This window comes from Dermacentor variabilis, chromosome 6, assembly GCF_050947875.1.
Source record: "Dermacentor variabilis isolate Ectoservices chromosome 6, ASM5094787v1, whole genome shotgun sequence".
NCBI lineage: Eukaryota > Metazoa > Arthropoda > Arachnida > Ixodida > Ixodidae > Dermacentor > Dermacentor variabilis.
Genome location: NC_134573.1, coordinates 66,727,542 through 66,746,106, shown reverse-complemented (window position 1 = coordinate 66,746,106; position 18,565 = coordinate 66,727,542). Strand labels below are relative to the sequence as shown.

At 46.4% G+C, this 18,565-nt stretch overlaps 1 protein-coding gene across 1 annotated transcript; it reads right to left on the bottom strand.

Annotated features, from left to right (window-relative positions):
- Positions 1–731: 731 nt before the first annotated feature.
- Positions 732–2,852, bottom strand: LOC142584195 (uncharacterized). Its single transcript, XM_075694356.1, has 2 exons — positions 2,583–2,852; positions 732–1,264 (listed from the first exon to the last, which is right to left on the bottom strand). Exons 1-2 carry the CDS (start codon positions 2,783–2,785, stop codon positions 1,090–1,092), a joined length of 378 nt encoding a protein of 125 aa, XP_075550471.1. The 5' UTR covers positions 2,786–2,852; the 3' UTR covers positions 732–1,089.
- Between the last annotated feature and the right edge of the window lie 15,713 nt (positions 2,853–18,565).

Genomic DNA, 18,565 nt, shown 5'->3' with positions numbered 1-18,565 from the left:
ACACCATTCATGAATATTTATTTACAGTTTCCAAACAAAGACAGTTTACCACATAAGGTAATCGCAAAGGAGAAGTAAAATTGCTGGAATGGAACACGCTAACATTGGAACCCGCATTTGTACAATTTCTGTCCACCTCTCTGTGCAGCCAACTCATACACATGATCCACATGGGCGTCGTTTGCGCAAGCCGAGGAAATTATATTCAAACCTCGTTGGCGCAAGGAAATCACAATATTCTGGAAAAGCGGGCGACAAAAGTTACCAACATCTTCAATATGACCAAATAAATCAGTCACTGACGCGATATTGGTTCTCTATTCTTTCGGGACCCCCTTTAGTGATAGCTTTGGCCGCGCAGCGATACCTCAGATTTCCAGTCAAAGGCTGCCTACTAAAGGAGCAGGAATTATACAATTTATCATATCAGCATCTCACAGTACATTGTAGAGATATCCACAAAGAACAATTGAATGTACATTGATGAGGGCGGTTACAACAACAGACGTTTCTTAGAGGCAGACCACAATCTCATCAACTTGGCGACAATTTCATGTGCGATAATTCCAAGTGCAAAAGTGTGGTTGTCTGGAGTAGCATCGACAACGGTTCCTCTGTTGCTTTGCGTCTCAGTAAAACAAAAACAAAGGGGGCCCGGGGGGGGGGGGGGAGGTTTGGGCGGAGGATCAAACTGAACCACCCACGAAGACATAAACCATTAGAATATGCAAATTGGATTCTTTTCGCTCTTTATCACAATGTTGTCGCCGGCACAACATTTGAGGGACGCACGTAATATGCTATTGTAGTCGTAGATTTCATCTCTCTCCACGCTTTCAATATACCCTGTTACAGTGAAATACCATAAAATACCCGTTTCGATAGCCGTTTCTTGAGTATCATCGCCTCTCTGCGATGTTGATACGGCGCCTGAAATTCATTCTAGTTCGGAAAAAAAAAAGACAGGTGTTGACGCCTTCGGACGCGTGAGCGCAGTGACTCATGCACACATGGCGACGAGGCCGGGCTGAAGCTTCGCAGCCCGGATATGTTTCATTGGGGGTTCTCGGAGGAGGTTCGTCAACGCGGTCACCAGTAGCCGTCGTCGTAGTGGCCCCCACCGTAGTGGCCCCCACCGTAGTGCCCTCCACCGTGGCGGTCGCCGTCTATGACCACTACTTTGCTCCGGGAGTGGTCGTGCTTGGGCTCGTAGTTGACATGCGCGTGTTTGCCGCCGTGGCTCACGTGCTCGTGCGTGTGGACCCTAGAAAGAAGAAACCAAGAACAGGCTTCCACACCATTCGTTTATGCAACCCTTGAGCATGCCTTGGTGCTTGGTTGCAAGTGTCACTGTGCCGTTACGTCTCTTTTTCTTTTTTTCTTAGCGCTCCTTTCTACCAAACCAACTTTGTCCGTGAAACGAGAAAATGGCTTTTGATTAAGCATATAACATCTGCCGAAATGCGCAAGGCGTACTCAGTGCATCATCACTAAATCTGAGTTCTTAACTATCAAACATACTTCTTGGGCTGGACAGAGTGAGGTTGTATGCCGCGTGGTTGGAATAAGTACCGCCTTTAATGGCCTGGCTCGCTGATGTCCCACCGAAGCAATATCGCTGTAATCGGCGTAATCCAACCGCCCATACAAATAAATTTTTGTTTCGTCATGTACAAGAGCATTGTGACATCTTTACCATTCGCTACCAGTATCCACATATGTGGCCACTTTTATGTGAGCCAATTATTAATCCTCAGCGCAAATGCCTGAGAGATTCGAATTGCGCAGCTTTGCTTGCTTGTAGCGCAGTTTACCCAGCTTCCACAGAAGCACTTCATATCTCGGCTGTGGCAGCCATTAAAAGGAAGGGTGGCTGCGAGAAGCTCACGGGAATTTTTAGCGTGTTGTGTCCACATTTGCGACCATGGCGTTTAGGCTTTACAAACCCGCTTATGCAACCATCTTGCACTGTTAGATGTTGAAATAGGGTGCGTTGAACCTTTTAAAAGCGTTAGGAACTTCTTTTCCTAGGTTCGTTTTGGATAAAGAAGAGGATATAGTTAAAGCGGGTAGGCGCTTCCTAGTCTCTTGGGCTGTTTATTTTTTCTTTAGTGCTATCGGAGCACCAGAGGGCCGCGTATACGGCAAGGCACATGAAATTAAAACGCAAAAGTGCATGTCATGCTCATACAGAACTGCCGACATGTAAATGAGCTGCGCAATTATTGCCTTTCTCACAGCAGCGCAAGTAAAGCGTTACTTTAGGGAACTTGCATGAATGACTCCTTAACACGATAATTGGGCCGTTTTTAATAGGCGAGAGAGGTTAATTAACCGCGCCGGCCTGCTTACTCCGTAAGCAACGATGTTTAAGCGCCCCCAGCAACCACTATTGCGTAAAACTACTACAACCAAGCGAAATTCCGCGGCGGTGTGATGTCCCCGTAAATCTCTTACTGATCATGCCACCTAGCATCAAGCACATGCACTAACACTGTCAGACACTGTGGTTGCATCCTTACAAGAGAGTTCCTCCTGACACTACTTTAACCGACGCCAAGTTTAGAAGAGTAGTAACTCACGGCACGGGCACTGGGTACGGTATGTTGTAGGGCACAAACTTGGTGTGCTGCACCTTCTTGTTGAGCGGCACTGGTATGGGGATGAAGGTGGTGCCTCCGGACATCAGTAGCGCCAGCTTGAGCAGCTTCTTCTCGGAGCTTGGCGCCACTAAGAGCACTGCCACGAGCAGTGCCAGCAGCGATGGTCCCGTTCTCCTGGCCATGATGCGTTTGTGTGCGTGCCCCTGACCGTGCACAAGGTCCCCAGGGAAGGAGGACGCGCGTTTTATAGGCGGTGGAGACGCCCTTCCGCGCCAGGACCAGTGGCCGACTTCCTCGCACCGTTCGCTGGACCGCGACGCCCGGTGCGCGCCCATCCAGGGAGGGTTCAGCGGGGGCCGAAACGTCCACAGGAGCGGGCGGGAAAAACAAAGAACGCGCAGCAAGTCGGGAACGATGATGCGGAGGAAGCAGGAACACTTGGTACGACCGGGTCGTTCCGCCGGAGAAGAAAGCTTGCTCCCCGCAGCCCGCTTCCACCTGTCACGGCCACCGAGCGCAACGGTCCATAACGCGTAAATATGGAGAGGAAGAGACGGAGAAAAAATGAGAGTGACTCGAAAAAGAAGGCAACTTTGCGTTTGGGTGCGCACGTTTTACTGACAACCACAGCGTTGACGGGACGGTAACTTACCCTAACTAAGGAGTTATTTAAAGAAACCATTTGTTTCTATTCACGAAGGAGTAGGAGTTTCTCGCTTGCGAGAACGAAGTACCGCCTGGCTGAAGGAATAGAATGGGCGAGTGTTAATGTACTTCTCGCTCTGTTTTACACGAGTGCGAAGAATAGTTTGTAGAAAAAATTGGGGCTCACCACAAACGAGAACGTACGCCGTGCCAGATAAAGCATTCTATTTAAAGTGTATGCGAGCACGCTGTTAGGGGAACTTGTTTTAACGCCCTTGAGGGGCCCTAAGTATACTTGTGTATCGTGATCAACAGGGTGGAACACATCGTTTCAGACCACGTAGTTAGCGTTTGCCTTTGGTTTCAATTTAGGGAGTGCACCGTTTCTCACAGACTTGTACATGTTACAGAAAAAAGTAACTCATTACAAATACAACTACTTACTTCAAAAATGCAGTTGATTACAGTCACCAGTTACTTACCCAGAAGGGTCATTAAAGAATTCTTTCATACTTTCATCAACAAACTTTCATCAGCCCTGCACAAATACAGAAAATACAGCATGCTGGTCCGCCACTTTCAATAGTAGCCCTTCACATGTTCTTTACATTCACTAACAATGGCTTTTCAAAAATTTGGTTGGTAATCATCCCTTGTTGTCTTGTTAAGACATTTACAGCGGCACTTAAAACTCACTCGATGTGCACACTGGAGCAAATAAGAAAAGTGTCGCATTTTATTCGGTCCTATAATGCTATTTACGTCTTACAATCGCAAAAGTGGGTGTATTTGAGTCAGGCATCTATTATACATATATAAACATACGGGTTTAATGAACAAAAACTTGTATATGCGCCAAAAAAGCCATAGACTGCACTGCGTGACGAAGACGAATTGAGCAGTAGCTCTTACTACCTAAGAAAGTTGCCTAAAAATGCTTTTAGGCGACTTTCTTTTATAACTTCAAAGGCGACCTTTAGGCGACTTCTTCTTACAATTTCAAAGCTGCGTCGCCGGTTTTTACTTGTTCCATTAAAACCTAACAAGTTACAGGTCATCTGTTACTGAAGGTAATTGAATTACAGTGAGCAACACGGAGTGAGAAGGTATTCAAGAAATTACAATATCGACAAATTTTTAACTGATTACAAGTAATTCATTCATGTAATAGGTTACGTGCAGCTCCTCTATCCTCGCAATGTCAACTACAGCGACTTGGAAAGGCCATGGGTCCTCCTTGCTCAGACAAAGGGTCCGAAATATTTGCGCAGTAACATATGTTATCTGCTACCATCACGGAGCTGAAGCAAAAAAAAAGTTAAACAAATGTGTGATATGTACTTGTAATGGCAGTGTAGAGTCCACTATTCTAGCGCGATGTTCTTACCACTTTATGTGAGCCGAAGGCAGCAGACGTGGTGCCACAATGTCGTGATCATTCTGACTGATGCACGTAAATATTACGGCAAGCTACAGGCACATCAAGAAGGATCCCGTTTTCCATCTAGAAGGCCGTCATCGCATGGGCCGGTCGGCGTTATAGGCACGTCGCTCGGAAACGTTGGCCAATAAAACTTGAAGGATTTGTTCTTTTCAACGTAGAAAGTCAGCTGCCTAATCCACCTACTCAAAGCTTGCAAATCTCGAACGAGACCTCACATGGAACCGTTCCATACCTCTGGTTATTTAGGTAGGTAAACTAACAGAAGCGATCTTGTTAATGCACCTCCAACCGTTCTTGGAAAATTATGAGGTTCCGTACACTTGAAGGACTCCCGTTGTGGTCGATCGTACGCATACTTAGAGGATGCTTGACTCAGACACAGCTATGTTGCATCAAATCACTGTACGTAATACGATTAGCGGTGGCGATGTTCTTGGACGACAAGGGCGAGTATGTTAACGTAGCACATCAATCTGTCCGTGATGTTTTGACTGGTGAGAGAAGAGGCCGCATTACATACGCTGCATTTACGGCTATCTTGAAGAATATATAATTCTATTCTGCACTTGAAATTATGAGTGTAACTCAAACCTGTCTGGTCGGGATGAGGAAAGGTAAATAGTTTAAAACTAGGCGCCAAACGGAAAAATTAAAAATAAGGGGTTTAGTCCCCCGCATACGTATAGCTTCCTTACGGTATCAATACCAATCCCAATATGCAGGCTGTGATTGCACACAACGCTTCCGTGTGTAGGCCAAAACGTCTTACTCTAATTTTTCTGGTCGGTGCCCAGTCTTCAGCTATGCTTACACGGGAGTTTTTTTTTTTTGTTCATTTAGCCCCCATTGAATTGCGACCATCGCGTCCGCGATCGAACTGGTGAGAAGCAATGTACGCGTGACGGCATTGCCAAGATCTCAGTGACACTGACATGCCCGGTGAGCCGTTCTACTTTGTTGTACTTTGTTAAATAAATCAACACTGCTTGGCTCTGCATACAATACCTATAAGCCTACGCTCATGCGGGTGTTGAAGCTACGCACAAAATGGTAATCGAGGACGACCCAGAAATGAACAAATTGTTTCGCACACAATAGTTAGGACAATATATTCAATTTACCCTACAGGAATCATTCTGGTAAATTAAGAAATGTTGTTTCGGCGATTTGACGCTGTAGTATACGTAGCTTTCGAATTCTCAGTAGAAGCATTCCACGCAGGTGCCGGATATAGTGCAGGGCTCATGCAAGAGGCGCCGTGCCAGTTCTAACTAAACACAATACTCAGCTGTAGGGAACTTGTTCTCGAGACAGATGCACGTCCGGTTTGCCACCCTGCACTTAGGGAAGGTTATAGTGCCATGAAACTTGGGAGAGAGAAAGGGGAGCGAGAGCATAGTTTCGCGCAGATTTGAAGGTGCAAAACGAGTCTGTACACGGTCGCGGAGACCTGTCGGCTTACGGTACTGCAATAACGTGTTCTGTGCCTTCTGTGCCACCAGCGCGGACGGCCATGGTCCAAAGACCCTAATTTCCGAAAATGCTTTGGAATCCAACCGGTATGATGCGCTCTGGAGAGGCTCACGTTTGACGTTGCACCGGCAAGAAAGAGACACAAAATGTGTTCAATAATTTCTGTTGTTCAACTATTCCGATGCGGAAAGAGAAGGCCTGTGTGAATTCCACACCGAACGAGAAGATCGCACAAGGACGTCGCCTGAGAGCGGAAAAACCTTTTGATAGCTCTTGTACTTTTAAGGATGGAACAAATATATGTAGATCACATTTCTCGAAGTGCAGGGCGAATGTTGTGCGCATATATATTGTTAGTTTTTGATTTAGAAATATTTCAGCGGGATTACGTAATATCATCCGTGGCCTGAAACAACCGTAGCACCAATGTTGTATCCCACACGAGGAAATGAAACGCCGCTGCAATGAGAAAGTAGTGAAGCGTCAACGAACAATTTCCAGTTTTTGGACACGCATTCATTTTACTAACACCTAAGGAAGGGCATGTTCGCGAGCATATATTTTACCAACTACTCCCTGTTTGATGAACAGGTTGAGTGTTGTACACAGATGTACCTACACACTTAGGCGCACAATTTTTATGTAAGAATGTGTCTGTCGAAGTTTATGGGCACACGAGGACATTACAAGATAACAGTTAACAAAACACAACAACATGCATTACCAGCGTGCTACCCAAATAGAACGGACACAACGAGTTTCAAACTGTGTCCTCGGAGAAATTGTGGGAGCCATGTCCCTCGGTTCAAAATTCAGCACTTTCCGAATCTATAGACAGCTAAGCGCATTTCAGTTATACCAATGCACTTTTTTAGTAGGAGGCACCTGCATGGGCTTCCTTATTTACCTCTCATGAGCATTTCATGCAAGCATTACACCTGCAACGTTCCAGTCCACTAACATACCCGAAGCACCTTCCTGGACATTACAGATGCAATTAGCGAGGCTTCAAACACCTGGAATTACGATGAAGGCTCAAGGTTCTTCCATTGGCGGGAAATAGTTCAGCCTGTCCCGTATACTTACATTACAGTGGGACTGTGCACGTATAAAGCGAGGGCTCGGTCGCATCATAGGCCACAGCGGCTTCATTTGTTATCCCGAAACTTGGCATTACCCGGCCCGATTTCAACTGGACCACGAAGCGACATCTACGTCTGCGGAATGGGCTGCAATACGAGAGGCTGTCCATTTTATGAAAACCCAGACATCTCATGAATGGATGGTGTTCCACGAAGCGAAATAAGCGTTTCGGGCGCTAAATGACTGTGAAAGAAAGGACCATGCTCCCTGCTCGAGCTGGAAATCACCAAACTTCATCACAGTGCCTAGCAAGTTGACCACTTTATCATCTTGAATGGCTGGCTTATCAGTGTGATACGAGTGCCAGTGAACTCGCTGGCAGCGAGGTAAGTTCATCATTCTCTTCGTTTGATAAAGTGGGGATGGCCTGCTCGCCGCCTGACATTAATTCAGTGATGAACGCACGCACGTAAAACCTGACAAAACATGCAGAACCCACTCTGACTACATCCATAGAGACCTACAGGTGATCAACCCAGGTGGTAAATTCCATTTGCCATCGTAGGTTACGTGGAGTAAAACGTCATTGCTACGCAGGATTCGGCTGGGCGTTGCTTTCACGTGTTGCTACGCGTACATGATCGGCCAGTCGAATAACCCTGATTGCGAACACCGTCAGATGCCTGAAACGCTGGAATACAGATTATGTGATAGCACAGCATATGTGCTGGAGCGACGAACGTTGGATAGTTCCCAAGCGAGCGTTGGGAGGCAACCGCTACCGGAGGTCGCTGCTCTCAGCCCTTGGCCTGCCCTGCAGCTTCAGTGCGGACCACTAAAGCGCTGTTAAGGATTCCTGCATGACGCGGCACTAGACGAAAGGCTCTATATAGTGGGGCCGTCGTCTAACGTAAACAAGCACTCGCTACTTCTCTTATCCTCGCCAGCGCTTTCACCCCTTGAAACATAAGGATAACAGTGCAAACAGACGACCAGAAGAAGGAAAAAAAATGCGTTTATGTGTACGTGTCTCCCTTCTTGCGGTCATCTGTTTGCGCTGTTACCCATATGTTTTAAGACGAACCAAAAAGAAGTATTGATGAAGTTCACTTTCCCTCCGTTCCCCACTTCTTCAGTGCAGAATAGCAGTTTAAAGCGTACCAGCTGAGGTTGACCTCTCTCCTTTTCCTGTCAATAAAATCGTCTCTGTCTTTAATTGAACGGTAAATTTGGTCAAATTAGATGCAAGTTTTTTGTAGGCTTCATATTCGTTGCTGCGTATTGCATATGTGTGTTGTTTCGCCGTTAGTAGTATAATATATATTTTTTATAATCATGTTCTGTCAGCTTTGCCCTGTAAGAGAAGCACTGACACATTTCGCACTCATCCTTTCCTTCTACGAAGTAGTGCTAAATATTTTGCTCCCCCAATATTATTTATGTACGGGTTCCGCTGTGTCAGAATGAAAATTTTATCTCAGATTAGCTACGCGTTCAAACGGTGTCCCCTAATGCGAAAACCTTGTTTATTACGTGAAGATGTGGTTTTTCACAATGTACACAATAAGTCGACGACGCTGAGAACACAGCCACTGTATTAACAATGTAGGCATAGCCTTCATCAAAGATAGGGCTCGAAACATCCCTGTAATTCTTGCATATAGAATACAACATACCGAGTACAATTACATTGACGTCACTTTTTGCTGCATAATGCGTTCGTAAGCACCGCGTTAACTCGCAAGTGCTGCGGTACGGGTCACATGCGCAGCGAGTTGTGGGAACTGACAGACAGTGCTCACGGTCAGCATTGTGACGTCTTGGTAACACGCAGTAAAAGCCAATTGAAACAGGTGCTTATCAGATCAAGATGATCGATCGCTTTACTTCAATTCCCGTGGCCGACCACAGCCCGTCTGCGAGTGCTCAAACGAGAGTATTACGAATCATACGCTAACCTAAGGAGCGAGGCCCTCCGGTATGTCCATGAGCTTACAGCCAGGTCCCAGGAATCGGTTTCGTAGTTATGTCAACAGAACTCGGGTAATTCACACCCTCTTACCTGTTGCAGCAGGTTTCGCCATACTGTTGAAGGACGGATGATCCATGATTGCTGTCAGCGCCTTTAATCTTCCGATGCACAAAAATGCTCCTGCTCATCGCGTACTCTAGTACGAGGAAATTGAACCGACAGAACCAGGAACTCCCCGAGGAAAGCGAAGTAATAATACGAGTCGCGTGCCAAATAAGTTACGGCAGTCAATCGTGAACAGCTAAGTCTCCCTTTGGTCTTGCAGACAACTAGCTGTTCACGCAAAAAAGCGCAGTCACAAGTCGTATTAGACCCCAGAGCAAGGCTGCCAAGTCGAAGCAAATTTTCTAGATTAAGGTAATTATTAGACATATGTGGGCACGAGGGAAATCTTGCCAGGTGGAGGATAATTTTCGGCTCCGTATGTAGCTGGAATTTTTATGAAAGATATATATTTTCTTTCGAGACAACATCAAAAATCGGCGGCTGGCTACATTTGGGTAATTCTCTCCAGCCGTTTTGGCAGTGTCTTGCGGGACTATCTGGCAACGCTGGAGCACTCGAACAACATTTTCCTGCAAAAATTGCGAGATCACTGTGGTGCCGCGCCTCCCGTCTCCGCTCCCGCTTGAAGAGCGGACAGCTCAGCGTGGTACGCTGTTGCTTACAGCGCTTGTGTTACACCTATGTTTTAGATTGACTACTTTAAAAAGCGCTAATGAAGTTATTAGAGTAGTTTGGATTTCTAGGTAACACTACGCCTTGCCAGATTTACTTTGGTAATAGTTTTAGCCTGCAGAACTAATTAGTGCGAAATTTACGCGAGAGGTAAACGCTGTGTTATTATATTTTTGAAAGTAAGAATGGATGTTGCGAAGGAAACAACGAATATTTATTGTTATATAGTTATTAGGGCTAGCGAGGGAAGTTTTGCCAGAAATAGTAAAATTTCAGGCGGGCTATAGGAAAATTCCTACTTTCTATGTTGGCAGTCCTGCCACATTGCGTGAAGTAACAGCTGTTTCCGCGAACATAAATTGGCAGATTCACTTGATAATCCGAACGCGAGAACACGGAATTTCTATTCCCAGAAAAATGGGCAACTTGCCTCAATTTCCAGCATACACCAAGGTCGTAGAAAGGATACAATATTTGAGGTTTCTCTTAACTATGAGCAACGTGAGGGAAAGATGTTTATTATGCAATGTCGTGGTATTCCCTAAAGCTGAAGTTGGTGGGTGATAATCAAACAACTAGGTAATCTCCAAGGGTGCGTTCATCGTGCTCGTAAACTTTGCATTGTTCAATCTCAGTCTTTTATCAACGGTGGCGACTCCTCTTCGCCATTCACCAATTCATGTTCGTGCAACACTGTTGCTGCAGATGAAAAAGAGAACAGTGGAAACACAGAAAAACCCCACTCTCTCGAGTTGAAAAACGACTTTACATTTCTTCTTAAAAGCCAAGAGCTAGGTCAGGTTCTTTTTTACATTCTGGGGAATTATCGAACACGCGTTCGGCGTCTCCTCTGGTGCATGCAGAATCTGACGTCCGCTTCTGTTCCAGCTGTCTGTGGAAAATAACGGTGAAATACCTGATTTGCGGTCAGTCAGTTGATTTCTAACCACACATCAGGGAAGTTGCGTCGGATCTTCCCTAATTCGACAGCCACCATCTTTATTCATGTGTTTAATTTTTCGAAGCAACTGAGTGGCTATAGAGACACCATATCAGAGAGCACTGTGTTCTTTAACTATATCACTCTGCCTTTACCAGTCACCCATTGATGCATGCCAGAAGCATACTTATATTCGGAAATTATTGTGAAGCAATCCAAGCCATAAATTAAAATTCTGCTTGATTGAGCTACTGTACCTTTTTTTTCCAAAGTGCAGCAAATTCCAATCAAATCAATCCAGCGGTTGTGTTAAAGTGTTAACCACCGCTACACAGAGCCATGCTGGGCGAATATGGAACACCCCTTTTTTTAGCCCGATAACGTCACGTAACACGTGATCTTAGGAGAGCAGGCACGTGGCTTATACACCCTCGCTTGGTGCCTAATGACACCAAGGCTGACAAATTTGAGATCCTCGCAACGAATAAACGAAAGAATGAGGTGAACCGATGGGCTCAATTTTGGTAATCATGACCACATTAAGCCAACAGACAATGAAGCTAAGGAGGGCATCGGGGAAATTAAGTGTGCTTGAAATTTTTATGTAGAAAATAATGAATAAAAGGGAAATGAAAGTGGACGAAAGGATAATCTGATCACCGTGGAAGCCGAACCCACAACGTTCGCATTACGGCCCTACGCGTGCCTTTTACTAACAACTGTGCTAGGGCGAAGCCTGTCAATTGGTCCACTAACTCGGATATTTATGTTTACTAGATCTAGCCCAAGAAGTGTTAGCCAGTGCCAATCAGAACCAATGTGGGCGGAGGTGGAACATCCTTTTTTACAGTGGAGCTGTTAGTACCTCGCTGGCTTTCTCTTGACGTCCGCAGCTTCGCCTAGCTGGAGGAGCAATAGCTGAGAGAGAGTGAAAGCAGAGTATAAAAATAGCGTCGCGCAGCATTAGCGGCGAAAATTAGGTAGGAGTGGCGCCCTCTCGCGAGTGACGTCACGGCCAGGACGCCGCTAGCTCCGGCTCACTCGGCTGCCGCGCGCGCTCTTTCCCTTCGTGTGTGCTTGGGGTATGGGTGGCTCGAGCCGTACGTATTCAAGGATACCTCGGCTTCTTTCAGCTGCCATGCCTTAACCACAGTTTCTTCTACAAGAGCGCGTGAGTAGAGAAAGTTCGCAGTTTGGATATCGCAAGCTATGTAGCGTTAAAGGGGTCTACTGGTTTTGCAGTGCATATACGCGCCGTGTCTATCGGTAAATTTTGCGTAAAAAGAATGTCTGCAAATTCAACATGCGAAGTTGTGTATGATGCCACGCTAAACACTTAACATTCCCTTAGTATTTAGCTATGAGAGACATTGCATTTTACATGGAAGAAAAATCTTGGTAATTGGCGTCAGCATGTTATCCGATGTTAGAAAGACACTGCCCAGCGAAGCTTTCATCATGATTCTTATTACTCTGGTGTGTTCTTCTATTCAAATATGGCCGTTCATTAATGCGTAAAAGAATAGTTAGGCGCGCATTTCTTATAAAAAAGCTTGCTGCTACTTTCATCCCCCTGTGAAACAGGCCTCGAAAAAACGAATTGCTCATGGCTGCTAACACGACGGCGCGTCATGTAGAGTATTTACATAGTTAATTCACAAACACCATAGTAGAAATCACCTGAGAGAAAAGTTGCGTTCTTAAGATCGAGAGCCAATCAATTGAAAGTCATGAAATGTTTCATAGTGGCCCTCAGTAGCCTTTATCGACAATATGGCACACCCCTGATCAGGTAACGGTAGCAATCGATTGTCCGTATGGCAAGGCAGGCTATGTTCGGGAAACCCATCAGTTCACTACAACTTCGAATTGAAACCTTAAAGCATTTTTTTACAGTGCCAACTGGAATGGCTAAAGTATTCCCGAGCTACTACAGCGCAGCTTAGATTGCCTAGAAAAGGAAAATTCAAGCACCTTCTGTCTCACCATGTCTCGATCCAGCGTTCTTTAATTATACAAACGGATAACTATTCGCTTCGTTGGTACATAAAAGAGAACCTTGCCCAACTGCAGGCTAAATAAAGTTTGCTCCAATCCAATCGCAAAAATTCATAAAGAAAGCACCACAAGCCTTGCATATACTTTCACTTGATTTCTGACCCTCCACCGGGGGGGGGGGGGAGGCGATTTCGATATCTTCAATATGTCCCATACTACTAGTGATTGACGCTTCGACTTCTTTCTGGCTGCAGCCCTGCGGTCCAACAGGCATACTTCACTAAAAAAATTGGGCCGAGCAGCCTGTGTCAGTTCGTCAAACAGATTCGTCATGTATATTCCTCAAGCAACAAGCACCAGTAAATGTCTGAAGTGAGTTGAAGGTGTAGCACGGAAAAGGGAATATATATTGGTACATTCCTATTTGTATTGTGTAAATAGCTGTAAGCCTTCATCAACCTTACTTCAAATTTCCGCCACTTAAAATAAACACGTGAAAAGCCGCCTAATGTTGACAAGCAGTTAAAGAAGCAAGTGGTGCTTGTAGAATCTAAACTCCAGTATTAGTTAAGTCCCCGTGTTAATGCCGAGCATTTCTCCGAAGAAATGCAAAAATTCGATATTATACCATGAACTACTCGTCGTGAGGAGACCTGTTTAGGCGGATTAAAATCCACGTAACTGTTGTAGAAGTCATATATAGCCAGCATTTGTGACATACTTGTTGCACAGCGGCAGATACGGTATCGTATCTGGATTCCTGTATGCTACGTTTTTGCGATTGTCCATCCGCGCATGAAAAACCCGCAATGCGCTGGTCTGCGCTCCTTCGGCTGGCACTGTAGCGTTGCCTTTGAGAGCTGCATTGTCATCAGTCGGCTGGTCATCAAACCCACGGCCAAGAATATGCTACCCGGCCGTCATGATAGGCGCCGCCAACTGAGGGCACAAGCCTTAGACGTCACCTACTCCGCCGACGAACATGCCATGTACGTGGACGCGGCAAAATGCGACTCTGACACATACGTAGCCTGCGTAGCGACGCCAACCACCACTCTCATCAGTGCCGCTACAGTGCGCACACACTCCTCCACCGCTGCCGAAGAGGTCGCGATCGCGCTAGCCATCGCGAATCCCCGCACAAGCACGGTTCTCAGTGACTTAAACAAGCCATCCAAAAATTCTAAAAAAACTCACTCTGTCTCTCCGCCGCACACATCCTCCGCGGTTGCGCTCTCGACAGAACTGTAAGCTTAGTGTGGGTACCTGCTCACGCGGGGAACTCAGGGAAGGAAGGGGTCGACCGTTTAGCCCGAGGCCTAACTAACCGTGAGGCCGGCCCCTCGAACCCAGATGCGCTCGCAGAGGCCCCCAAATACTATGCCGACATTACCAACTTCTACAAGGAGACAAGACGCGTGTACCCGCCTCCCCACCCCTACCTCGAACGAGCGCAAGACACCATGCTTCGCAGACTGCAGACCGATTCAATTCTCAGTCATTCTAGGCTTTATTTAATCACTGGAGGTGATTACGACCCCATCTGTACTAAGTGCGACCATGGAGTGTTTGCCACTCGGACACACATTCTCTGGGGATGCGAGGGTAACCCTCCCCCACAATCATTACTGCCAGCTCCCACCGAGGAGGGTTGCAACCAGCTGCTGACAAGAGCAGACAAGAAAATGCAACTCGCACTCGTCTTGTGGGCCCAGGACGTCGCCCCCATCTGGGAGCCACACTAGGCCTACCTGCCCTAAATTCCTACCCTGCAGGGGCAAATAAAGTTGTTTCTCTCTCTCTCTCGTTGTCTAACAAATTAGCTCTTTGAATAAATGTTTGCAATGAAAGACGTCGTAAAAACATATTTGAGACGACCACCATAAGTATACAAGCAAAGAGAACGGAGGCGAACAAACGAAAACACCGCAGAAAGCGCCCGGACAACGCCCGAACTGCAGCCGACGACAGGCGGGAGTCCTTGCCCTGACGTCACGCGAGCGGCGCTCGCAGCGCTCCTGTAGTTCGTTCTTGGGGCTAACAGGGACGTGCCGAGGATGGGTGGCCTAGCGGAGAAGGAGTGGCGCGGCGGGGATACAGGTGGCGTGTCGACAATGCTCTCTAATAAAAACCCGCGCGCTCGCTTGGGTGGATTTTGAGAAGCTACCAGGTACGCGGTGTCGGCATGCACCAGAGCTAGCATATGACACCGACGCATATGGCGATTCAACAAATCGCTTCTGCTGCGGCGGGTACCTGAAATGGCCCGCCGTCCCTACCGAGACCCCCCACAGAGAAATACGGCATGGATTTTCAGAAGTCAACTTCTTCCAGCTCCACTGGTCTCTGGTGTTTCGGATAGCAGAGCCACGCATAATTTTAGTGTCACGCTAGTTTTTTAGAAAGCATTCAAATATGATACTATGATTCGCAATGAAGTAAGTTGTCTGGAACCGCTCATTAGGCAAGCCCGACTGGTGCCCCACTTCGTATGGCAAAATTGGCACGAATGCCTCTAAACGACCACTTTAGCTCTTTGTCATGTTCCTGACTTTCATTTCGCAGCATTATATTCCCTTTTAGCGTGTAGCAGGCGTTTCTGACTTTTTGAGAGTAACATATATATTTTTTTTTACTGTACATTTATATCATGATTTCTTTTTCGCATATGAGAGGGCGCTATCGGCTGTCAGGCTCTGTTATAATTAAATGCTTTCATTGATGATGGTATATCTTCACAAAGTGTCTTCTTGATGGCGGCTTTGGGCTGCAGAGCATCGGGCTTGTAAGGGCGCCTGACGTGGCGAAAATGACATTTTGTTTTATGACATCAGGCATAGTTTGAGTTGCGGGTTTAATTTTAACCTTCATACTAGAGTAATGAAGGCGTCAGAGATGTGCGCGAGCAAATCGCGACACTTCGCAGAGATTGGAAACTAAAAGGAACAGCGTGGTAGGTGTACAATGCTACTAAATCTATACTATAACCTAGCAAGAGAAAGGAGCTTTAATGGAAGAAGAGTCGAAAGAGAGAGGGCACACGTGACGCGCTTTAACCTGTTACTCCAGCCTAAATAAGGGATTTGGGGAAACGATACAGAAAGTAAGAATAAATAGCGTGGTATGGCGTAGGGGATAAGCGCTGTAGTCTATAGTGCTTTTGTATAAAGCGTACTTGCACACTGCACTGTGAGTAGAGCCCGCTGTAGAAAGGCCTAGTCAAATAAAGTCTAGCGAATGGACAGTCTATAGCAGGCATGATATGCACAGCTGCTGTCACGCATAAAGATATGCGAGCGACAAAGTATACCTGCTCCAGGGTCGTCAATTGCCTCACGCAACATTGCCTTGAAGGTTGAACCTGCGTTTAAACCTAAAATAATTACTAATTGCGCAACGCGTCTTCTAGAGCACTTTATTTCATATCGATGAGACAGGACAAATTATGGTGTAAACTCGGAGAGGCTGCTCTTGAGTAATATTCTCCCGCCTACTGCTCTGCTTTTAAGGAAAGTAGTAGGTGGAGTGACGATGGGGGTAGACAATCTGATGCAGTTATAGACACGTTCTTCTCAAAAGGTCCTTAATGTAGGCCTATGTCAAAAAAAGTTCTTGCAGAGCGTTGCTGTCTCGCTTCGTTGAAATTATATCCAGCCAAGGACCCAGAACACGATCTATGGATAAAGACTGAAGGGAATATTCTCAGATGACCTTAAATGTGGCTCTGAAGCGATCAATATCTGTGATGTATTAGGGAAGTACATTTATAGAATAGTGAAAATTGGATTCCTGCCGTGAGGAGTGGCTTGGTAAGCCGGGAAAAATGCAAGAACAAAGGAAGGGTGGCGACACCGCCCTGTAGAGCCCGCACCCCCTGATCATGACGTCATGCAGTGTGACGATGTCTTCTACTCAAGCGTAGCTAACTGGTTATCCGTAATGAAATGGACTACATCGTCTTACAAAAAATTATCAACGACGGATCTTAGCAAGCTTCAAAAGACTTCGCTGCGCCACAACAGCCAAAATACATGACAAAAGTATTCGCATCTGTGATGTGACGCTCCCACACAGGCGCGAAGAATTATGAGCTAAACTCAGAGAAATATAATTTCAAGATTAACTTTATTTATTAGTTATTGCCGCGAAATTAAACAAAATATGGCACAGAACTAAGGCACAAATTGCCCAGTTGTCTGATGAAATCTGCTTCTATTATTTCGCGCGTGAGGTGCAAGCTATGTCTCGCCAAAACTTCCGTACTTTCAAAGAGGGACACGCTGCCGCAATCCCGGTAATGGCTGCCCAAATAGCCTTTTGCAGTGTTGCGAACGTTGTTGTAGTGCTTTCTCCCTAAAGCGCCAATTTAAGCAGCTGCCGGTTTGTGCAACATATTTACGACCGTACAACAGGGAAATCTGGTTAAACACATTTGTTGCACATCTCACAAAATGTTTTCTATGCCCAAAAGAGCAAAAACTTTGGTGCGACGTAGGCACAGACACGTTTACAGAGCTTTGCCAGCTTTTTCGGAGCTGAGGAAACCAGAGTGATCCTTGCATGCTTCCCAGTCTTCATTGGCGGCTTGGAGACATCATGGGCATACGGGAAGCACTGCGAACCGGCATGCTTCATTAGGCTGGAACCGTGACAGAGCGTGCTCATCATGTTTGGTGCTCTTAAGAAGCTCTTCTGCTATGGCCGAAATTAAGTACATTGGGCATCCAGCACAAGAAAGGTGACCGACATGTGTGGCATAGCTATCTTCGATCACTTGCGGGTATCGTTTGCTCAGGCTATTACGAAGGCATACATATATAATACCTCGTTTAACGAGGTTAGAGTGTGTCGAGTTAATGCGCAAGAGTGTCTCTTTACCCTGTCACCGGCACCGATCGTAAGCTGAATCCCCGTAATGTCATCTGATGGTATGAGCATCAGCCGTAGATGTGGCCGGCTATGCATATTGACTTGTCCACATATCGAACGTCTCCTTAATGGTTACGGCCCGGGAAACAAATTGAGCAACTGTCTTAGGCGGGTGGCGTATCAATCCGGCGAAGAGCACTTGCTTGGCACCCCCAGTCAAGAAGCGAACTTTGTTCTCTTCTGGCATGCCGCGGACGGCGTGTCTAAGCAGGCAATTCATCTACTCCGTGAAAATGGCGATGTTCTCATTGGATAGTTGCATTTCGGCTTCTAGCAGAGCTCTGGCCCTTTCTTTTCGCACGATGCTCGTGAAGATGTTCAAGAAAGTACTGCGAAGTAGGTCCCATGTCTTCAAGGTTGAATCTCGATTCTGAAACCACATTTGAGTGGGCGTCCTCCAAGGAAAAGTAGACATGGCGCAGCTTGTCAAAGTTCCAGTTCTTGAACGCAGCGACGCTATCGTATGTTTCCAGCGAGCTTTTCGTGTCTTCGAATGGCGTTTCGCAGAAGATCGTTGGCTCTCTGGGCGGTTTCAGCACGATGGGAGACACTTGGGCATCCATTGTAGTTTCTAACTTGGCCTTGATTCATGCGGTCTTCTCGCGAAGGTGTCTGTAGTACGGCAGCACTCCTTGCAGCCTGCGGCTAGCTCGCTTGTGCTTGGTGACGCTGGTGTTGTCTTCGCGGTTCGGGCTGGGATCACGGCTTTGCGGAGGCGTTCGGAACATGAGAGGACAAGT

Bases quoted from the DNA above. Each gene is read 5' to 3' on its own strand.
- LOC142584195 (XM_075694356.1), bottom strand. From the start codon at position 2,785: ATGGCCAGGAGAACGGGACCATCGCTGCTGGCACTGCTCGTGGCAGTG. The intron at 1,265-2,582 runs GTGAGTTACTAC...TCTTCTTTCTAG, and splicing joins CCGTACCCAGTGCCCGTGCC to GGTCCACACGCACGAGCACG.